We start from the raw sequence: 24329 nt of genomic DNA, 5'->3' as shown, positions 1-24329 counted from the left end.
AATAATACACTTTAAAATAACCCACAGGCCCAATAAATGTCAATTAACTATAAAATTAAATTACTCATTAACAGTTTTATTAAATAATATTCTGAATAAAAGAATCACAAAAATATGACATGCCAAACTTACACATTTCAGTTACATGATACTTAGAGCAAAATGTCTATTATAGATGCATACTTTAGAAATGAAAAATAGCAAAAGTTTAAAGATATAAAAAATCATTTCAAGACATTTCTATCAAGTTTATTTCAAAGAAATGAGACTGAATAAAGTGACAGAGAAGAGAGCAAAAAGTTAATGAAATAGGAAATTAGCATCTATTAAAGAAAAAAGGAGGATATTAATGATCAATATTAAAAACAGGAATATCACTGATGAACCCACAGATTCTTTTTAAAAAATAATATAAGGACATTATAAATAATGTATCAATATGTTTAGAAATGATAGAGGCACAAATTCCTAAATGTATACACCATGCCCAAACTGACTCAACAACAAATAAAGTGCGTGAAAAGTTTAATATTGTTTTTTAAAGTCAAATCTGGAATTAATCAATTCCCTACTTCAACAGAAAACGTCACCAGTAAAAGTTTTCTGAGCCTTTAAGGGGACAAATATCAATCTTGCACAAACTTTCAAGAAAAGAGAAAGAGAAAATCCAACAAGAAAGAAAAATTTTTAGTGAATTCTCTTATGAATAAAGATACAAAATCCTAAGTTAAATTGCAAATCAAATTCAGTAAAATATAATAAGAATAATAACATCACAACCAAGTTGAAATGCAGAGTTGGTTTTGCATTTGTAAAATTATCGATGAAATTCACCTTATGAACGAATAAAACATAAGAATCATGATTATGTGAATGAGTTCAAAAGAGATTCTTAATAAAACTTAACTTCCACATTTTGGAAATAAGCAACTCAATAAATCAGAAATGAAAGAAAACTTACTTGGTCTGTTGAAGATTATCTACCAAAAAACTAACAGAAAATATTCTACTTAGTGGTAATATATTGAGCTTTCTTCCTGAGATCAGGATTAAGGCAACAACACCGGATATCACCACTTCTACTCCACATGGTGGTGGAGGTCTTTGCTGGTGCAATGAGTCAGGGAAAGGAAATGTATGTAACTATCATGATTTACAAGGCACTCTAGTGGTAGAGTGGGTTACAAATTGGTCAATAATTTGAAACCACCAAGGGAGAAATGTGAGGCTTTCTATTCTCCTAAAAATGTACAGCCTTGGAAACCCACAAGGGCAACTCTGCTCTCTTCTATGGGTCTCTATGAGTCAGAACAGACTCGATGGCAATTAAAAATTCATTATCTACAATCAATATGATTGTGGAAGCATAGAATCCAAAATAACAATGATAACCTATCAGAATTCATAAGTAATTTGAACCATTATGTTAGATAGAAGATCAATTTACCCAAAAAAACTACCATGTTTCTATACTAATAATAGGTATTTAGGGAATTTTTTTTTCAATAATGCCATTTACAGAAAACACACAAAACACTTATGAATAAGACTAATAAAAGAAATCGCTTCTAAAGAGGACGCTCTAAAAAACAGAGAAATTCAAACTGTCCTCTAAGTAAATAAGGAAATAGACCTTATGCTGTTGGATAGGAAGACTCAATATATATATTAACTGATATAAATTAACTTAAAGATTCAAAACAATCTTTATTAATACATATTTTGCTGATTCTTTTGGAAGCAACTGACAAGCTGATTTTTCAATGTTCAGAAAAATACAGAACCAAAATTAGCCAAAATAATTTTGAGGCAGAACAGCATAGGATGACTTAAGCTCCTAGAGAATAAAACTGAACTGTAAAGCAAGAACAATCCGACAGGATACCATTGGCACGAAGACAGGCAAAAAGACTAAAGGAAAAGCGCTCCAGAAACAGGTCCCCATCATTTCTTCCCTTATGACAAAGGCAACATTGCACTATACTGTGGGAAGATTTGACTTTCAATAAATTGCTGTTGTTCAGTACTGACAAGTAGGTTCCAACTCTTAGTGATCCTTGTACAAAAACAATCAAACGAACGCTGCCTGGTCCTGTGACATCCTCAAAATTGTTATGTTTTGAGTCTCCTGCTGCAGCCACTGTGTCACCCCCTCCCATTCCATAGGGCTGGGTAAAGTGGCTCTCTATAAGCACATTAAATGTGAATATCAACCCTGACTTATGCTAAACCCCATGGATATTATAAATATGACATAAAAGGTAAAATAAATAAATTTTTCAAAGATAACATAGGAAAATATCATTATGACCTGGGAGTAAAATTTCTTGGAAGGGGTACAAAAAGCTCTAACTCGCAAGGTAACATTTGATTAATTAAAATTAGAAAGGTGCTCACCTAAAAGGAGTATCGCTGAGTGAAAAGACAATCACAGACTAGGGAAAACCATCTATAATACATGCATCCAACAAAGTATTCCTGAGCAGCATTTTTAAGAGCTACAAAAGAGAAAACTGAAAACCCAGTAGAAAAAGAAGGAAATCGATTTTAACAGACATTTCACATTAGAAAAGCTGTCTACATCACCTTTTAGAATATAAAAGGTGCTCAGTTTCATAATTCAACAGGCTGAAGTTTAAAGAATGACAATACAGGTAGCAGAAAGACGTTCAGAGCAATGCAGATGCTCAGATAGTATGTGAATTGGTTACAACCACTTCAGAAAATAATTCAGTAGTACCCTCTAAACTGAATATGTGCACAGTTTGTAGTTCAGGAACTCCGCCTCTTGGTATATGGACAATAAAACGCTGCACACATGTGCCAAAAGAGATATAGTCATAGAAAAGTGTTCATAGCAGTGCACCCATATTGGCTCCAAAAGGCATGTGCTAGAGGCTCTCCATTCCCTATGAGGCCCTGCTGCTGATCTGAGAGAAATGAATCTCTATTTTCAATCTGGCTCACATTCTGAATGAGGTCTGTGTCCAATTTGCTTTCACACAGAGGAAGGGATAAGTTTTCCTTGTCTTGGGCTGCAAGTGAATGCATGAGATATAATGTATCCAGAATGATGTGCACTTACAGATTTCAATGTACCCTTAGGAAGATCAAGATCTAGGCCCAGAAAGAAAGGGTGGAAAACTATGTGAAAGAAAGAAGCTGGCACTTCTCCTGGTAACTAACAGCTTAAAACACTTATTTACTGTCAATGAAAAGTTGACTTTTAAAAAAATCACAAGAGCAATACCTTCACATGGTAACCTTAAAGATTCAGACAGTATAGAAAGACATAAATAAAAGAAACGTCTCTTTATCACTTGCAGTTCCTCAAATGGAAAAAAATGCATACCAGTTTATATACACACCAGCTCTTTATATATACACACCAAAAAATAATAATACTATGAAAACCAATCTCTAATTCAGTTTTTTTTAATCTCAATGTATCTCAATTCAATCCACCCAGAGACATCTCAGAAGAAAGGATCTATTTCCAAAAGTCACCCGACGTTGGTGACGATCCATGGAGCACCCTGCTGCCCTGATGCACAAGGTGTCCCTGTGAGTTGGAGTTGATTTGCTGGCAGCTGGTTTGTCTTCTTAGCATATGCAGGTACACCACATGCTGCTGCTGTTTCCTGAGGGGGTCTTGCCCATAATTATTTTCGTTTTTAACAGTTTTATTAGCACTTCAGCCACATGTCATACAATTCAATAATTCAATTATCTCAAGAAGAGTTGTACAATTGTTACCATATTCATTTCTGGAACATTTTCTTCTTGTAGTCATTGTTCTTCGTGTAATTATTTTTTTCTAATTGTGGCAAAAATATACACACCAGAACATTCTCCAATTCCTCTTCTACTTGTATAATTCAGTGTCATTGATTATACTCTTTGTGTTGTACAGCCATTATTGACATCCTGTTCCCAAGTCTTTCACCACCATTGACACAGACTCAGTGCCCCTATGCAACAAGTCATTCCCCTTCACCTGTTTTGGTCAAGTTTGGTTTCTTTTCCCCCCATTTTCCTGCTTTCTTGGTATGGTATTCACATATCATACACTCCAATGGTTAGATAGCTTTTAAAATAAGTTGTATATACATCATCACACTCAGTTCTAATGCTCCCTCCCCCCTCACATTCAATGTTTTATCCCCAAATACACTCATCCTGCCTGTCTCCCAACCCCCAATACCCGTATCCCCAATAAGCCATTACATCAGTTTATTATCTCTATGCATCTACTCCTTCTGTGTTTCACAAACTAGGAAACCTAGCAGAAACATTTTTTTAATGACAAGACTAAAATAATAATAAAACAAAGATAAAAATACAAATAACCAGTAAGAAAGAAAAGATCACCATCAATATTTAAAAAGCCAGGGAAGACATTTTTGTCATGGAACAAGCACGAAATGCTTGAGCCTAGAATAAATTCAGGTTGGGTCAACAGGGAGGTCAATTGACCAAGTATCAAGTTTGATTCAGTATAATCAAGTTTACAATGATCTCTGTCTGATAGTAAATTGTTTGAGTCCCTTGCTTGTGGGTAGAGGGCGTCTGCCTGATGCTTAAGCTGACTGGATACTCTGCAGATCGATTTTGGGCTCCCACTGTCCTGCATAACCTTCTACAAATTGGGTGCTCACAATTTAAGCTCTGATACTTTTCCCTCCATCATATTTGAGTTTTGTTATTGTCATCTTTAGATCACACAGGCTGGTGTGCTTCTTCCATGTGGACTTAGTTGACTCCTTGCTTAGATGGATTCTTGTTTGAAAACAAGCCTTCAAGACCCCAGACACTATTCTGACTGATAGCTGGGCACCATCTGCTTTCTTTATCACACTTTGCTGCAGCACCCTTGTCTTTGGTGATCATTTCATGAAGATGAGTATCTAGCAGGGCCATGTGATCAGAATTAACTGTTCTTGGATTGGGGCTAGAGTTAAGTGGGAGCCCAGAATCCACCTGCTCCACCTTCTTTTTACTGACTGCATTGCATGCCATTGTGTGGATACATTGGAATATTTCAAACAGTTACATATCTACAGTCTTGGGTTGGTTCTAGTGGTGTTTAGGTGAGGGTGAATGATGCTTCAGTGGACATCATTGTACAATTCTCATCACATCTTCTGGGTAAGGTAATTTCCCAGCAGTAGCAATGTAGGAGGTGTGCTTGTAAACACCCATGCATCTATTTTCTCATTAATCAGAGGGCAGGAAAATTTGATTGGTAGTTAAAGAAGGGCACTCCCACTTCCCTTTTCTCAATTAGTGATGCATCTTGCTCTTTTCAAAAGACAGTTTCTTGAAGCTGTTCCTTTTAGCTTCGTATGTACGGTATACAGACTGTCAGATCAAAACCAGCTTGTTATCCTGAGGAAATTTCTCTTCTGGAGTCATCCTGGGCCAGGTCTTCATGCTGCTGTGGGCGTTCCTCCTGGTCCCGGGTGAGTTGACACATCAATACGGGCTCTGGGAGGCAGCAGCTCAGCTGGGTGTCCTCTCTACCCCTGTAGGTCTCAGCCTTTCTTGGGTTAGCAGCAGCCCAGACATTCTCTTCTTCTTGAAGAGACTGTATTCTTGGGTTTCACAGTACAACCCATGGCTTCCTCTTTTGAGGCTTAAAAATATGATCAAAACCACAAAAAAACTTACTACCACTGAGTTGATTTCAACTCATCATGAGGTGGTATGGGGTTCTGGAGACTATACATCTCTTTGGGAGGAGACAGCCCATCTTTCTCCTTCAGGGTGGCTGGATGGTTTGAATTGCCTACTTAGAGGCTAGCAGCCCAGTGACTAACCCATGATTCTACCAGGATTTCTGAAGAATATTAGAGGTTGGATAAAAAACCTTCAACCTCACAGAGAAAGAAGCCATAGTTATTACAACAACTAAGATTTCATCCATTTTATTTGTTTTTCCAACAAACACTTCATGAAATCCAGAAAATGGTATGTGCCAGTTTGCTATGTCTTATCAGAGAAGGCCCATCTCCACACAGGAGATGTTTTTGTGTGTGACAAGGCCAGAACCCGCTCCTGGGTTTGGGAGGGCAAAGTTTCTAACGTGAAGCATGTCTCTTTCCTCTGCACACACGTGCAAACCAGTTGAAGCAACTGATAGATTAAGGAGCTAGCTGGGGATCGGGGGAGACAAGGGGAAACATAGGAAATGTGCCATCCTACTTATGCCTGGGCGTCACTGAGTCGATTCTGAGTAGAACGGCCCCTGTGAGTGTCTGAGACGGTGACTCTTTAGGGGAGTAGAAAGCCCTGTCTTTCTCCCATGGAGCGCCATCATCAGGTTCCTTAAAGAAGGGTAAAACTGCCCTGGTGGGTTTCCGAGACTGCCACTCTTTACAGGAGTAAGCAGCCTCGTCTTTCTCTTGATGAGTGCCTAGTGTTTTTGAACTGCTGACCTTGCAGTCAACAGCCAAACACACAAAACTACGCCACCGGGGCACAGTGCCTATCAATTCATACATCCAAACTGGTTGATTTTTTCAAACAGGGTTTAGAACCACATAAATAAATATGCTTATTCACTTCTTCAATAAGTATTTCTTGAGGAATATCTGCACATCCCTGTAGTTGGTTCTAAGAATGATGGGAAGAGTGGATGCCGTCATTTCTGTATTCAAGAAGTTCATAATATAGAAGAACCTCAGAAAGGTCAATGTACAAGAAACAACTATGCAACCAAGCCTCAGTTAAATTGCTGTCTGTGATGCAAGCGGTTTGCATTCAGCTGCTAAGCCAAAGGTTGGCAGTACAAACCCGTCCAGCTGTGTTGAGGGAAAAAGGCCTGGTGATCTTCTTCCGTTAAGATTGCAACCAAGAAAGCTCTATGGAGCTCGATTCTACTTTCTAACACATGGGGCGACCACGAGTGAAAATCCATTCAGTGGCAGATTTGTTGTAGTTATTATAGTTGTTGTTGCTTTGACTACCAATAGATGGTTCAGGAAGCTCATACTGTGTTGAGGTTCTGGTAAAGGCTTCATGAAACAAAGGGTAAGTAGAAGCTGATAGGTAAAAATAATGTTGGTGGAGGAAGGGATGGAGTGGAGAATGATGTAAGGGAAATAGATTCAGTTGGAAGGTACCTGAACCGTCCCAGAGAAAGGAGAACAGCCCACACAGAGGAACAGGCTAGAGTAATCAGCAGGTGCAAGAACTTTAGAATTGAACAGGACTCAGATTCTCAATTCAGTTCTGCCACCAACTACTTACTTATTCAATCCAATTGTGTGGTCTTTAACATGGGAATAATCATTGTATTTATTTTGTTGATAGAATTGCATGAAATAATCTACGTGAATGCTTCACACCTGAAAAATCCTCAGAATCTCTTAGTTGTATTTAATACACACTAAGACCCTGGTAACCAAGACAGTTAGGTATTGGGGGATAACACATTGTTCTCTGCAATACCCTCACTGATCCCAAAATGTCAAACAAAATTGACTGCCAACAAGTCGAGTCTGACTCATAGCAGCCCTACATAGAGAGGTGCCTGGGACTGTAAAGATGAAGCAGACAGTCCCATCGTTCCCTGGTGGATCTGAAGTAGCAGCCTTGCCGTTAGCAGCCCAATGCCCAACGCAGTGTGACACAGAGAGGGCAGGCTCTCTTCACTCACTGCGAAATGTCCATCGCCTCGCTCGCTTCCTTGCATATGGTTGGCCTTCTAAAAACGTCTACTGAATAAATGAATCAAATAAGTCTTTCCTCTGGCATGCTTAATTGATAAACATGATAAGTTTGCCTCCCCTCTCTCCCATTATTCATTTCTCAAAAACTGTATCCCTTCTATCTCAACTATTAGTGACTTAGTCCGTGAATCCATTATTCAATCAATACTTGATGGAGCATCCCTTGTATGCCAGGCCTCACTCCAGGGCTTTTGAACACAAGCGTGGCCTCTGCTCTCATGGAGCTTCCATTCTAGACAGCAGAAATGGCAGTAAACAAATAAGTAATGAAGATGATATTGGAGACATACTCTGAAGGAAAGGTAGCATCACCATCTCCCGTCCTGCTTTCTGACCATTTTCTCTGCTTCAAGTCCACCCGCTGTCAGGGCAGTCCATCCAAGTTACGAATCCTAACCTTGTCACAGCCCTACCTGAAACCTGTACATGGCTTTTCCAATCCACCTGAGCTACTTGCCACCCACGACTTCATTCTATGCATTTCTCTAACCTCATCCCCCCCCCCGCCGTCGTATTCCCCAACTTCTATATTTCAGTGTTATTTCCTCACTTCTTCCCATTTCTGATGTCCCTGAGTGACACAACCAGTTGACTGCTAGACTTCCTTCTAGAAGCCACCCAGAGCTGCCTCAGAAGAAAGTCTTGGTGACGTGTTTTTGAAAGACCACAGCCTAAGAAGTGCAGCTCTGTTGTGGGACAAAATGAACTAGACGTTGGCTCTTGTCTCTGGTTTCTGAAAATAGCTCATAATTGTCAGCAACCACGGGGCTTACGTTTTAGAAAATTGCCAGATAACCTTTAACCTTATGTAAATGTGTAGGAGCTACACAGGACCTCAGCAACAGGCTGCAGGAAAAGGGGGATGTGAGGCACCCAATCCTGTGTATCGTTTGACTCAAGTGATCATGACTATGCACTAAGGCCCCATTCGTAAGGCCCCCAATATTCACGGAGGTTCTGGTGCAGAAGAGACCTTGTAGTTCTCTTTAGAGATTCACAGACCAGTGAAAAAAAGTTGCGCTTGGGAGAGGATACAGGATGTCCATGGGGTGAATGGGGGCTTCATGCTGCTGGGACCTCCCCGAGGCCTGCTATGATGTACCTCTCTCCTTATGGGCTCTGTCTTTATAGTAAACTTCATTGCTGATAGGTGCTGTTGGGTAGATTTCAACTCATAGCAACCTACATGCAACAGAACGGGTAACTTTTAAGTATAGGCTATAAACCCCCCCCCCCCCCACACACACACACACACACATATACGCCATTGCCATTGAGTTGAGTCTGACTTAAAGCAACCCCGCAGGACAAGATGAACTGCCCCATACGTATTCAAGGCAATATTCTTTAAGGCAGCAGGCTGCCACAGCTTTCTCCTGCAGAGCTGCCGATGAGTCACACCTTGTGGTTAGCAGCGAGCACCAAATCATCAGGGCTCCAATACAGGTCATAGTTCCCGTACATTTTGTGAAATTGAGAAGATTAATTTTGCGTTATAGAAAATTAGTGAACTCCCAGGGGCCAGTGAGCCAGCAGAGGCTGCATAGCCAGAGTTGGTTTTTGAAGACTCAGTTCTGGGCAGCTGGATGGCAGAGAAAGTTTGCATGGCAGTCAAAAAGGGCTCGAGTCCTTCTAACTGGTGACCAGGTGCCAGAAGTTGAGAGAGAGTGGAGAGAGTGCTCATATGAATTGTAGAGCGTGTGAGAACTCCTGTGCCTATGGCTGCTGCTGGGTGCCCTGGCCCCAGGGGGCCAGGAATAGAGTCGGATCTACTGCTGGGTGGGTAGATGAGAGAAGAAGTGTGTGAAAGAGTTGGGCAGCAAGGTATGGAGATAGGGGAAATGAAAACCTGGCTGTTTTCAGACGGAAATTCTATTCATGCTGATTCTTCCCATGCAGTTAATGATTAGGGGCGGTTCAGACAGTCACGTCCACTCCACGCACATGGTGTTGGGGTTGAGTGGACAGCAACCAATCTGGTATATTTTGGTCTTTTTGTGCCTCAAGTACTCACTGTATCACCTCTTGCCACATTGCCTACTGTTCCCTATTTCCCATTCATATAGGATACCTATTTTGGGTATCTTTCATGGTCAATCTCACCCTCTTCACCCCACATCTTCACCTTTTGCCCCTATGTATCCCGTACCATATTTCTACTATTGCACTTACAGCCTGTATTTTAGTGATATCACTTTGCTTCATGTCTCCTGAACCTAGCGACTGCTTAAAGTCGGTTCCATTTTTTAATCAACTAAGAAGTCTAAGCACAATGTCTCAGATATACTAGGCCTTCCGTGAATGCCTGTATGCTTTTTCAAATGAAGCTCTTAGTTCAAGAAATCACAAATGAGTGGAAAGGTAGACATTGCCGTTATAAAATCAAAGAGCGTTACTGTATTTCATTCCTGGTCCTCACTTTGTTGTTTTATTTTTCAGCTCTCATCAGTGCAGACCTTGGTGAGTCCCCCTTTCTTTCTTCTTCAGTGTCTCTGGCTGAGAATCCCTTCCTATCAGACACAAAGCATTTACGGCAGCTTCCTGAGACGCCTTGCCGTCTCCTGTTTTTCTTGCCGTGGCCATCATGAAGGGGAAAGGCCAGGCCAAGGTCACCTAGTCCACTCCCATTGCCCGAGGATGTAATGGTCACCCTCGGGCCTGGGTAAAGAGTGGATGTCTAAGCAGCTCCTGACCTTTGCTGGACCCTGCACTTATTTCTCTCGCACATGGACCTCACGCAACTAGGCAAGAACTCCCCAATCCCGTGGCTAAAAAGCAGGACTGAAGAGAGGTCAACAAACCAGGAGCCCCCTCGGGAAGTTTCCCATCCGGGAGGTGCCAGTGGGGAGATTGCAACTCCCACATTGTCCGGAGTAAAATCTTCCAGGAAATTCCTGGGGAGCAAAAGGACACTCCCCTGGGCTCCGGCCACTCCTGCGTCTCTAGATGCAAGTTGCTTCATCCCCGAGTCACCGCCGAGATAACACGACTGCAGGAAAACCATCCAGGATGGCCAGTTGCAACTCCCTGTTCTCTAGCCCAGCGAGCGATAGAATCCAACACTGAGAGTTTGTCCCCCAATGATTTTCAACTTCGACTTTAACCTCATTTATACCATGATGTAAAAGAGTGGGTTGCATTTTTTTCTTTAGTCGTTTGTCATTTTCATTGTTCCCTTCTTTTTCTGAGGAGAGACTAGGAAAGAAAATACTAAATGCAGAAAGTATCAGGGATTGACAAGTAGGTCCTTTCCAGGAAGAAATTTTTCAAAAAGGGAGATGAGACAGAAGATAAAATATGTATATCGCTTTTTCTTTCTTTCTTTTTTTTTAGTTGAGACTTACTGTCAGTCTTCTGGGTTAGTGAGCATCTTGGATAGTTGAGGAGTCATGAATAGAAGAAATCTCTGCCCCTCCTCCCCTTTTCCAAAGCAGCTGCCCCAGGGCTTGATCTTTGCCTAGGTCCTCCCTGAATTCTAGCCAATATCTTGTCCGTCCCTTGCTCTGCCACAGCTGGTTAGCTAGATGACTGTGCCAGTGATATGATTGTCATGGGCATTTGCTGCATCGTCTCCAAAATCAAAGCCCGGGTGAGTGAATTTCTCTAGCGATTTTCAGTGCCAACATCTTAGGATAATAGACTGTATCACTGTAGGGAACGTGCCCAATTGTAATTTTACAACTCCTTGGAAAGTTCTTATGCGTTTCTGAGTATGGTGAAGAAACTGGGGCATGAGGAGACATTCTCTACAATCCAATTTCATAACTGGCTAACAACTTCCCCTGAAGGCATCTGACAGTGATTGAATCCTGCTGGCAGTGCTGTTTTGAGACATGTTTGCTGATTGCCATCCCCGTAGTGGGTTTCGCGTTGGGTTTCTAGCTCGTCAATTTGATTACATCAACTGTTCCATGGGACAAAGATGTGGCTTTCTACTCCTGTAAATAGTTACCATCTCAGAAAACCACATCCTGCCTAACAGGGTGTCTCTGCGTTGGAATTGCCTGAATAGCAGTGAGTTTGGTTTTTGGAGTTTTTTATCCTCTGAGTAATCCGTCTCCCCCAGAAGTGGGTGGCTGCTGCTGGCTGCGTGCAACTTTGAGAAAGCAGTGCCCCTCCCTGGGACCCTTGGACGGAATTTCCAAATCAGCTCCTCTCCTCTAGATGCCACACATTGCAGAGCTGGAACTGCAGTGTCTCCACCTCACACTGTTTCTCTTCTGTTCAGCAACTGTTTCCAAGAGTGTGATTTCCTTCAGTCCTCTGTGGACACTCGTCTTCCAAGGAGAGAGAGTGATTCTGACCTGCAATGGATTTGACTTCCGCTCATCAGGAAAAACGAACTGGTACGATGAGAAAGCTACGAGACTATACACAGGCGACAGCTTTAAGCCTTCGGTTTCTGGATGCTACAGATGTCAGTTCCAGGACTTAGCCCTAAGTAACCCTGTGTGTTTGACATTTACATCAGGTGAGAAAGAAGTGGGAATTTCATTGAGAAATCATTTCTAAACAAAACTCAATCTTTTTTCAAACTAGCACCATTCACCTATAAGGCATACTTTTGCTTCACATCATGGACAAAGAGAAACTTTAAAAACTCTATCTATACTTCCACATAGGGAATATAATTTGTTTCTTAATTTTAAATATAAAATTTCAATTTCTAGTCTATATATTGTATATGAGATATACAATATGTACATATTATATGTGTGTATGTACCAATTATAGTTCATTCAGGCTAATAGACAATGGCAATACATAGCTATATGTAAAAGGACACAATAAATAGCTATATGTAAAAGGACATAATAGCTAAAGGCTATCTGTGAACCCTACAAACACTATAATTTCCACTGAAGAGATTAATGTCTCTAAGTCTGTGTTCTTACACTTTGATTTGAAGCCGAAATTGCCTGGAAACTTGTAAGTACACAAACACCTAGGAAATACTCTGTATCAATTGAATCCAAATCCAGAGGAATGAGGCTCAGGAATTTTCATAACAATTTGCTCAGATAAAAGGAAATTTGTTAAGCATTTTATCTAAACTTTTAATAATTTTATGCCTATAAAATCTTGGAATTGTAAATAGCATAAGAATGTTCTCATAGTTATATGTTTCTCTCGATCTACATATAGGCATATTGTGAAGTAGGTTGGCGTTTACATTTCAGATGATCATTTTTATAATCAGCATCTGAAACCATTTATCAAACCACCCAGTAGCTTGCCCTGTTGCCCAACTCCTTTATTCTTGTAAGATATTCTTTTCCCCTTCACCCAAGTAAACATCCATCTACCTTCTAGCCTATGGCTTCTCCTTCCCTCCTTTCCCCTCATGCCCCTAGTAACCATCAAAACGTGTTTCTTCTGGTATGAAAATCTTTCTCTTGATTTTTTCATAACAGTGGTCTCATACAATATTTTCCCTTTTGTAATTGACTAACTTCACTCAGCACAATGTCTCCAAATCCATTCATGTCATGAGATGGCTCACAGTTTCATTATTACTGTTTAGCTATGTGTATTACAGTGAACCCTCGTTTATCGCGGTTAATCGGTTCCAGACCCTACCGTGATAAATGAAATTCTGCGAAGTAGGATTCCTTATTTGTAAATCAAATATTTTCGTAGTTAGAGCATAGAGGACATGAAAAAACACCCTTTAGTCACCATTACACTCGTATTACCCAATTTATTAAATGAAAAAGGGAAAATACAGTAAAACATTTTGGACGTTACAATTATCATTTATTATTTTTTATATTATTTATGGCATCAAGCGTGTACAGTATGAGCCAATCAGTGGCAGTAATGACAGAACATGTGCTGTTACGCAAAAACCACGATAGAGTGAAGCCGCGGAAGTCAAAGCTCGAAGTGGCGAGGGTTCAGGGTATTCCACTGCATGTACGTAACTAAGTCTGTGTAACCACTCTTCCACTGGTAGTCATTTAGGTTGTTTCCGTCTTCTTGCTATTGTGAACAGTACTGCGATGAACACGAATGTGCATTGATGTCTGTTGGTGCTTCATTCCTTATTTCTTTAGGGTATATACTGAGTAGAGGCATTGCTGGGTCATGGGGCATATCTACACCTGACCCAAGCCATGGCATTTTCAATGACCTCATATGCATGTGGAAGTTGAACATTTGAATAATGAAGACTGAACAAGAATTGATGTATTTGAATTGTGGTGCTGGCATAGAATCTCGAATGTACCACGGACTGCCAACGAACAAACAAATCTGTCTTGGAACAAGTACAGCCATGTTTCATCTCCTGCTATGGTGTTTCCAGTAAAGTTTTCAGGCCATCATTTGTTTAACATACCTCTTGAAAACACTGTTATTGCCTGTCCTTGATTGGGTACAATTTTCACACCCACCAAGTAGAAAGTTTACTCAACCTTAATTTTTTCAGTCAGAATTGTGTAAGAGGAGCCAATTTAGATGTCTTTGGTGTTGGCTATTATTTCTGCTGTCAATCATCAGTTATTTTCAAGGGAAGAAACAAGATGTTTCCTTGTAGATTGATGTGAATGGTTTTCCACTATGGACGTCATATTTAAGGTCATCTTGTCCCTCCTTAAAATGAGTTATCCATTTGTAAACTGCTGGTTTTGGGGGGGCATTGTTCCCTTGAACTTTTTCTAAATCATCAATGATTTAACCATTCAACGTTCACCATTAATATGATGTTGTTCTTGCTTCCTTTGTAGCAGAATTTATATTTCTCTGATAGGGAGTCCTTTTAAATTGATGTTTTATCCATCTTGGTGCCTCACATTAGATCCTGTTGAGAAATATTATAACAACCTAGTATGACTTTATTTTGTTGCAAAATTTCAAAATCCCATCCTTAGGTTGTCCACAATACACATTTTAAATGAATTTTCTGAATACCCCCTTATACATTGTCACATATTTCAAGGACTTAATAAATAGTCGCTAATTTGTCATCCCAAAAAACTTCCTTCTTGGGTTTTCCTTTGTTCTTCCTTCTTGTACCTTCCTGCTTTCTTAGCTTTGTTTTGGGGAAAATGCTGCCCTTTGGGTGTCCTTTGCTTGATTATTTGGAGGGACTTATTCCTCATGAGTGTTATTGTTCATTTTAGGGACATGAGTTCATTTTCAAATCTGAATAAAATTAAATGGCAGTTACTTTAAGAATCCCTTCTTCCCATCCGCCATCCTAGAGAATGTACTTGAAATAATTATTAAAAGATGGGAGAAACAAACAAGATGAACCAAATAACTGGTTTTTGTCTCCTCCAGCAACACTCATCCTTCAGGGTCCAGTCTCTGTGTTTCAAGGAGACGCCGTGGTTCTGAGATGTAGGACAAAGGACGATATAAAAGTGGAATATTCTATCATTTACAACAATAATAAAGTAGTTAGCAATGGCTCAACATTCACTATCCCTCAAGCAAGCAGGGAGAATAACGGTGATTATACTTGTAAAGGAGTAAAGGAGCCTACGAAGAGCTTTTCTTCAAACACAGTACACATCAATGTGGAAGGTAAAGTCTTCAGTGTTCGGGGAAATGAGTGAGTCACAGGAGTGACCCTGGGGTTGGAGAGGTGGAACGGGAAGAAAAGAGTAGACCATGGAACTGCAGACCCATTCCTATAAGGAACAGTGACTACAATAGCAATGTAGACTGAAGGATGTGACGAAGCAATGTAAGCCCTCCCTTTGCCTGCTTGTTCGGTTTGCTAAACTAAGGGTGAATTGTGTTTTTCTCCTGAGAAGTTCTGAGTCTCATTAGAGGCTGTTGGGCCCTTCTCTCTAGGTTTTCCAACTCCTGTGCTGACAGTCAGACCCTCCAAACCCGTGGAAGGGAGCCTGGTGACCCTGACCTGTGAGATACAACTCTTTTCACCAAGGGCAGACATCCAGCTCCAGTTCCGATTCTTCAAAAATAAGCAAGACCTGGGCTCAGGCTGGAGCCCTTTCCCAGAGTTCAAGATCCCCGCCGTATATCAGACCCCAAACTATTACTCCTGCAAAGCAAAGTCAGTGACTTCTAAGACATGGCACGAGAGCAATAAAGTCCAGATTCCTGTACGGAGTAAGTATCCATGAGCATTGTGGTTTGCAGGGGCTGGTACTGGAGCAGGGAAGAGTAGGCAGAGCTGCCCAAGAATGGGAGCTACTGATTCCTGCCCGTGGGAATGGGGGTGGTAGTGGTGGTGCTACATTAGAGAAGCTAAGTTCGAGAAAAGACTGGATGAGATTTTTTTTTTTTATGCTATTTGATCCAACTCTTTCTTTTCTCTCTGAAGACTGTCTTCCTGGACACCATTAATTTGCTACGAGCCCTGCATAGTGATGGTAAAGAACTGACCCATTTGATTGGGCTGAGTGGACTTTGTTCAGTCAGATGGTGTATTAGTCTAGGTACTTTGGAGAAACAAATCCACAGCAACTCATGTATAAGAGAGAGTTCTATGCAAAGAAAATGTGCATCATGAAAACATCCCAACCCAATGCTGCCCAAGCCCACAAGTCCAACATTAACCCATACCCAACACCAGTCCGCAAAGTCCTCCACCTCACAAAACAGAGGCAATAATGCCGACTGCAGGAGGAAAGCTGAGTCAGTGAGTGTGTAAGCATCTCAGCACTGGCAGGGGTCTCCACATGGCTGCTCCAGCACCCAGGGCTGCATCGGGGTAGGTCCATGTAGCTTCTCCTTGGGGATGTCTTGTAGGAAGTCATTCTTGCAAGCTGAAGCAGGGAACTGCTAAGGCAGCTGCACCCGATGCAACCATCACAGAGCAAGAGACCCGAGAACTAGAAAGGCGAGGCTTCACCACTCATTTATCACTCCGCCTTTCAACCAGCACCACGTGATTATTGGCCAGGCTGGCACAATTAACTAACTCAGATGGGCAGAGTCCTAGAATGCTAAATACCTGGAGCAGAGCATCTACAAACAAGAAAACCCCAGGAACAGGCTTTAGGACTAAGCTAGATTATCCCTTGATGTCACTCAGGATGGTCCTTTATCCATTGTTGTTTTTGCCGGTGTCTCTAAAATTGTATAGGTACTCCAGCATGACTACCAACCATTGCCTACATGCCTCCCCTGACTAAATGGAGTCTGGTCTCAGGAAATCTTCTTGAACATTAGAAACTCACAGTCTGAGGTTCATACTTTTTTTTATCAAATTAGTGATTGAGATTCAGTATAGACCATCAAGCCCTGGTCAAAGAGAAATGATGGAGTTCAACAGTACGTGGCACAGGAGGGACTCAGCTCTGGACATCCTTGCCAATAAGCAAAAATCTCGTCATTCCTCACTGTGGCACTTCTCTTACTGAAACCCACCACATCACCCCCTTCACTGCTTCCTGCTTAATCTCCCAGACATCTTGGTCTCTAGGCCCTCAGCACTCCAACAAGCATCTGCATCGGTGGACTTCCTTGACTGGCCCAGTTGCCATCCCATCCTTGAATGTTTCTTCACATCTTCCTTCTGGTTTCCAACTTCTGTAGAATTGAATGTTTTCCTCTGGATCAGTGGTTCTCAACCTTCCTAATGCCGCGACCCTTTCATACAGTTCCTCGTGTTGTGGTGACCACCCCCAATCATAAAATTACTTTTGTTGCAACTTCACAACTGTCATTTTGCTACTGTTATGAATTGGGTGACCCCTCTCAAAGGGTCGTTTGACCTCCAAAGGGGTCGCGACCCACAGGTTGAGAACCGCTGCAGATCATCAGATGCTTGAGTTCCTGCTCAATGGCTTGTTCTCAGTGGGAACCAAACTCACTGACAGAGTGATCCTCGTGTCAGGGAGCAGTTCATTCTCGGCAGTAAGCAATGTGAAAATCCATGCAGCACTCAGAGACAAGCAACATCATAGTGTCTCCAAAGATCTGACCATGGGGACGGTGAGAACCAAGACAACACCCCTTCCATGTTGAGCATCCAATGCCAGCTTGCTTCCAAAACTGCTGTAGTTGTGGGGGTTGGTAGGTGCCATCGAGTTGGTTCTGCCCCGCAGTGACCCTAAGCACAACAGAACAAAACACCACCCAGTCCAGCACCACCCTCACAATTGTGTTCCTAAGCCTGAGCCCATGGCTGCAGCCACGGTGTCCATCCATCATGTTGAGGGCCTTCCTCTTTCTCTGGCCCTGTCCTAGTTGTAATAGCCAATGAAAGAAAAGCTCTGTGAAGTGCTGCATCTCACCTGGTGCTGTCTCTTCACTGATGGGAAACCCCAGCATCATTTTTAAGGAGACAATGATTCCGTATTGCACTAGGAGTCAGAAATAGACCAAGATACTAAGTGGCCATAGGCAGGACTCCCAGGACATCTCTGACATAATTCTCTCAACTGTAACTAGAAAGACTGGATTCACGGAGACTCCAGAAGCAGAAAAGGAAGCCCCTGGAAGGATGTGTGAATCTGAAAGGGCAAAAGGTCAAGGGCAGGGCCCTGGGACCAGCCACAGAGCAGGGAGAAACAGAAGTAGGACTAGCAAAGTGACTCTGCTTTCGGCAAAAGGTAGAAAAGCTCCTTCATGGTCATAGCTAAGAAGTAAGCGAGTTGCAGTACATGCAGGTAAGGTTGTGCATCTCCTGGCGGTAGGAGAGGGGGCTTTATATCTGAGGCACCATCAGGTGGGCAAGACCATCTAGCAAGGAGACACAGGAGGGGAGGAGGGGCCAGATGTCTGGTAGAGAAGGAAAAGACAAGCTAGTGAGTACGGCGCACAAGAGCCAAGAGTGTTAGAGTCCTGTGGGGTGAGCACTGGAGATCATGAATTTGCCCAGGTTGAAACCTACAGTAAAAACATAGGAGCAATCGTTTGACCGCTTTTTATCTCTTCCTCAGTCCCTGTGTCGCAGCCTGTCCTCACTCTCACGCCTACGGGCTCCATGGCTCTTGAGGGGGGCAAGGTGACATTTTCCTGTAAAGCTCACAGAGGCTCTTTCCCCATCATGTACCGGATTTATCGTGATGATGAGCTACTGAAGGAAGCAAAAGTCTCTACTTGGAAGACACTATCTTTGAGCCTCATTGTAACTGCAAAGCATTCTGGGAACTACCGCTGCTCAGCTCACAATGACGCGGGGTCCCAGCACAGTCAAGCAGTCACCCTGCGCATCAGAGGTAAGCTCCGAGTTTCTCGTTCCCTCACCCACCTTTGGCCCTTTCAGAAATGCGTTTTACCTTTCCGTGACTTCTGCATGTCCTTGGGCAAATGCACGGTGCTTCCCTGACTGCCTCAGTCACCACGCCAGTTGTTTGCCTCACCCGGGCCTCCTTCCTTGTGTAGCCAAGGTGCCATCACGCCCCCCCCCCCTCGGCCCAGCAGCTGCTTCTCAGCTCCTGGAGAACCAACTGTTTCGCTGCTTTCCCCCCTTTCTTTCCACTTATCGTTTGAATCCTCAACATCCCGACTGTCATTCATTCTTAGTAAGTACACGTTCAGTTCCCAGGGGCGTAGAGGGTCTCCTGTCCCTTTAATATCAGACATGGAGAATTAGCAGTGTAAAAAGCCAATGAAGTACAAAGGCAGGTAACAAGATCATAATTAGTCCAAAGTAGTTGGCCATTATTGAAACCTACCATAAGGAGCAGAAACCAAAAAATGGACAAGTTGACTTTTATTTTTGGTGTTGGTGGTGGTGGTGGTGGGGGTGTCCATAAAGCATTTGTAGAATCATTAAGGCAATAAGATTAGCGGAGGCACCTGGGTGAGTGAAAGCCTGGAATCAGGGCAGAAGACAGTCACAAGGGAACCAGAGACTGCCTCCCCTTTGTTTCCTGAGCTTTATGCCCTCCAGGCCATTAAGCTAGTTGTCCAATAGTTATAAAACTCAAACAACTTCAGCCTAGTCTTGAACCTCAGAGGCAGGCGATTCATGGGTGGTCAAATCCAGGCCCAACATTAGGGAGATCATAATGTGCAACTGGGCTTAAAAGCAGCCTCAGTCCCCTGCCAACAGGAAAAACCTAGACCCCAGCCCCTCCGACAACAACGTTCCAGGACGCACCGGAGCTCTGGAGGCAGACAGCGAGGGAAAGGACGGAGAGACTGTGCTCACAACAGCTGGTGGCTGGATTGGAGCTTAAATTCTGAGCACTGGGTTTGCAGAAGACTAGGGTTTTGCAGTGGGAATCTGTGTTAGACCAGGTTGACTAGAGAAACAAATCCAATGACATTCGTGTATATGTAAGAGAGAGCTTTATATCAAACGACCATTGCATATTGGGTAAAAAACCCCAGCCCAGTCCAAATCAAGTCCATACGTCCAATATTAGTCCATATGGCCGATACTAGTCCACAAATGCCTCTTCAGACTCATGCTGCCACGCACAATGATGCCGCTTGTGGATCCAGTGACAGGGAAGCATTTTCACAGGGCTTCTCCAGTTCATGAGTGTGTCTCCTCAACAGGAAGGTGAAGCAGAGATGGAGCATGTGGCCCACTTTCAGGGAGAAAGAGAGGGCGTTTCCAGAATCCACAGGCTAGACTCCGCCCCTACACGCTTAATATCCTCAAGTTGACACGAGAATATGAGACCACCACAGAGCCCTAAATCCATTTTGGGTTTCAAAGACCTTCAGCCCCATTGAGTTCTCGCTAACTATTAGCAACAATGAGACAATCCTTGCCCTCAGGCAGAGTGTATTTGCTGGCTAGCCCCGGAAGAGATAGTCAAGCACTGTAGGGTCCTGGGTCCTCCTGAAGGCCTCCTGAGAACCATTAATTTGCACTGGCCACTGATTGAAACCTACAGTAAGAAGCAGAAGCAACGATTGATTTTTTTTTTCTCTCTCTCTCTCTCTCTTCCTCAGTCCCTTTGTCTCAACCTGTCCTTACCCTCACACCTCCTGTGGCCCAGGCTTTTGAGGGGGACATGGTGACATTTCGCTGTGAATCCTCCAAAGGCTCTCCCCCTATCTTATATAAGCTTTGGCACAATGAGGCCGTCCTTGGGAGCCAGTCTAACCCCAACGGAGGAAGCGCATCCTTCAGCTTTGCTGTCATCACCAAGTATTCCGGAGATTACTACTGCACCGCGCAAACTGCCTGGGAGCAGCAGTACAGTGAAAGGACGAGTGTCGTCATCAAGGGTAAGTCTTGCCTTCTTGCCAATAACCCACCCACCCCCGTCTCAAGTCCCTCCTCAGGTACTTTCCAATCTCAACCTTAATCAACCTAATCTGCCTCTTGGCTCCCTTTATAGAAAACCAGCTGTTTACAGGCCTCAACCCTCACTCAGACCTGGCTCAACCAGACTCCTAAGAAATCTCCATAAACGCTTCAGCTTTTCCAAAATAAATTTATTTTTTAAACTCTCTTCTCATGCCCTGTATGTTAGGAAATATTCAATCCCAATTTGTCTTCATTAGACACACAGAAGCCTCTGCTATCCACCCAGTCACATGTATTAACTTAGTTATAAGCGTAGCCCTACAGACAGCTATTGGGCAAAATGTCAGCTTCTCCAAATGCCCCCCAAGCCATGTGGTAGCAGGCTCGGAAAGGGCTAACGGTGAAGGAAAGCCTAAGATGGCTCTCTGGGAACCAGCCCCTCCGCTTACCGGAGCTTCCTACCTTCCTCATCTTGGAACTCGATAAAAATAAATGTCAATTGACCGTAGTCTGTCTTTCCAACATTTTGTTGACTCCTGATATACATTTCAGAAAGGTTACAGTCAGACGTGTGCGGCTCATGATTACCCATCTCACCATGCTCACAGTGTAATGGCTTTTGTTTTATGGCACGATGATTTGCTTCACTTTGGCTCTTCGTTTAATTGGGAGTCAATGTTCTTTACAGAGAAGCAGAAAGAGGGAAAGAAAAATGTTGAGTCTGGTTCATCGGGCCATCACAAGGAAACAGACTTTCTCAGGTGTCCCCCGTAAGTGGGGGCTTATGGCAAGGACATAGACAAAGTAAGACAAGACAGGCCGTGCAGCTGCACTCATGGAAGAAGAACCGAGGGACTTTGGCAAGATGGTGTCTCAACATCGGTTCTCTTGACACCAATTAACTGTGCCCTCTACCTACCAACTCCTACAGATACACAGTGTTCTATTGTAAAATGTATACTATTCTTCAAAGGTGTTCCAGGTGTTCCCCCCAGTGACTCAAGAGAAGAAACTATCACTTTTTGTGAAATGACAGATAGTCAAAAGGTTTGCTGACCCCAGGGAGAAGTCATAATTACCAGAAACCGAGGCATTTGGTATAACTAAGTAACTAACACAAATTTAAATCCAAACATCCTGGGCTTCTAACTGCAAATCAGCAGTTCAAAACCACCAGCCACTCTGTGGGATAAAGACGAGGCTTTCTGCTCTGGTCAAGGTGAATAGCCTCCGAAGTCTACCGGAGCAGTTCTGCTCTGTCCTATAGAGTCCCTATGGGTCAGAATCAACTAGAAGGCAGTGAGTTTGGTTCTGTGGAATTTTCCTTTGTTTTATATCGCTTTCTTCTTCCACTCTAAGAATACACCCCCTTGCCCCTTGAGTGAATCATGCTGCCTTGAGACTATAACGCTTATTTTCTTTTAAGATAGAATGTTGGTAACTGATGCGTGGCAAGGTTATAGTTTATGGCTAAATAAATGACAAGCGTGTGTCAAGAAGAGGATGCGAGGGGTGTTCCTTAAAAAAAAGTTTGAGACCTCAGCTTACTTGCACAGAAAATCTGTGATGAAAAATAGATTAACTTGTGACATAGATGGAACCCCCAAGCCTTCCTGTGTAAATCTCCCTCTCTCTTTTGCAAATTTTGGACTAGGTGGGTGTATTTTACCAAGTGCCGCCACAGCCTAAGCTGTTACAAATCCAATAATCAAGTTGTGCCTTCGGCTCTTCACCTCTGTGTGTCTTTATTGGCTTCTCTCGCACTTGTCAATGGACCCAGCACTTGGCACACAAAACTACTGCTGTGTTCACCAATTATGTTCTTTCTCTGTCCTCTGGTCCATGGTCCCTGGCTCCACCCACCACTTTCTGTCACGCCTTCCATCCATCTCATGACTTTCATTTACTCCAAGTTTCTGCTAAGGCCAGCACGTATCTGCCGCCTTGAGATTCTGGCGACTGACTTCCCACTCTCTCGGTTTCTGCTCGCAGCATATGACACAGTTCCAAAGCAGTAGTTCTAACTAGTTGGGCATCCTAGCCGGGGCTATGCACAAAGTGAGCTCTGGGATCAGAATGTCTTAGCACTTCTTTGGGTAAGAATATTGCACAAAGCAGGTTGAAACCACTAATATTAATAGATAAATAGAAGCTAATCAACCATAGAATTATGGTTAGAGGAGTCCTGGTGGTGTCCAGGGTTACAATTTGGGCTGCTAACCGCAAGGTCAGCAGTTTGAAATCGTCAGCTGCTCTGAGGAAGAAAGATGAGGCTTTCTACGCCCATAAAGATTTACGCTCCCCCAAACCCCCAGATGTCGTTTTATCCTGTCCTGCAGGGTCACTAGGAAACAGAAGTGACTCCGTGGCAGTGAGAGAGACATTGTGATTCCATTTTTATTGTTGTATGCTGTTCTTTCATTTCTGATTCACGGAGACCACAACTGACAGAGTAGAATTACCCCATTGGGATTCTTACGCTGAAGCTTTATGGAATCATGCAGCCATGGAGCAGTGGTGGGTGCACATTTCACTCGCTGCCTCGGAGTCAGTCCTGCCTCACGAAGACCCTGCAGCATGGCGTGGAAATGCCCCTGTGGTTTCCCAAGACTAGAGCTGCTTACTGACGTCGGAAGCCTCGCCTTTCTCCCACAGAGCAGCCGGTGGTTGAACTGCCAACCTTGCAATTCACAGCCAAACATGTCAGCACTACAACTCTGAGCGCACCATTATGATTACATTGTAAGGAATAAAAAATAATTGAGTTGAGGCTTTTTTAACAATTAAGGGAAGATTTCACTATTGCCATTTGTAAATTGTCTCTGAGACAATCACTAATCATTAATGGCTTACATTGATTTCCCCGGCGTGTTGTTTGGGTCCGTGGTTCCATTGAGTTGATTCCTACTCACAAGTACCCTGTATACACCCGAGCCGAGCGTCCTGGTCCTGCTCTGACGCTTGCTGTGGTCTGAGCCCGTTGCTGCGGCCACTGTACTGATGTCTCATTGAGGCTCTTCCTCTCTTTCAATGGCCCTCCACTGTGGCACCAGGGACTGACCCGTCCTGAAAATACGTCCAAAGTCAAGGCGCCGAAGCTCCACCATCCTTGCTTCCGAGGAGCATTTTGGCTTGATTTCTTTGTTCTGTAAATCCACGGTATGTTCAGTATCATTCACGACCCGATCACGTGAAGGTTTCACTTCTTCGGGCGGCGTTGTGGACTGCTCAGTTCTCACATGCATAGGGGGCAATTGAAAATGTCATGGCCGGTCCGGCACACCTTGGTCTTCAAAAGAATGTCATCTTTTTTTTAAAACCTTTTATTTATTTATTTTCTATCATTTTATTAGGGGCTGAGTTAGTTAATTGTGCCAGCCTGGCCAATAATCACATGTGGGGCTAATTGAAAGGCGGAGGGATAAATGGGTGGTGAAGCCTCGCCTTTCTAGTTCTCGGGT

General features: G+C 43.0%; 1 protein-coding gene across 1 annotated transcript in view; it reads left to right on the top strand.

The window, feature by feature from the left end:
* The window catches only part of FCRL5 (Fc receptor like 5), a 54234-nt gene that overhangs the window by 16777 nt on the left and 13128 nt on the right, over positions 1-24329 (top strand). The window contains exons 2-6 of the mRNA XM_045298359.1: positions 11962-12204; positions 15018-15263; positions 15537-15815; positions 18596-18874; positions 20568-20846. Coding sequence (XP_045154294.1) covers positions 11962-12204; positions 15018-15263; positions 15537-15815; positions 18596-18874; positions 20568-20846 — 1326 coding nt within the window. The remainder of the gene's footprint in view (positions 1-11961; positions 12205-15017; positions 15264-15536; positions 15816-18595; positions 18875-20567; positions 20847-24329) is intronic.

Source organism: Echinops telfairi, unplaced genomic scaffold (genome assembly GCF_000313985.2).
Source record: "Echinops telfairi isolate 266 unplaced genomic scaffold, ASM31398v2 ScPeMD7_7425;HRSCAF=8463, whole genome shotgun sequence".
NCBI lineage: Eukaryota > Metazoa > Chordata > Mammalia > Afrosoricida > Tenrecidae > Echinops > Echinops telfairi.
This window is presented reverse-complemented; position numbering and strand designations above follow the sequence as displayed.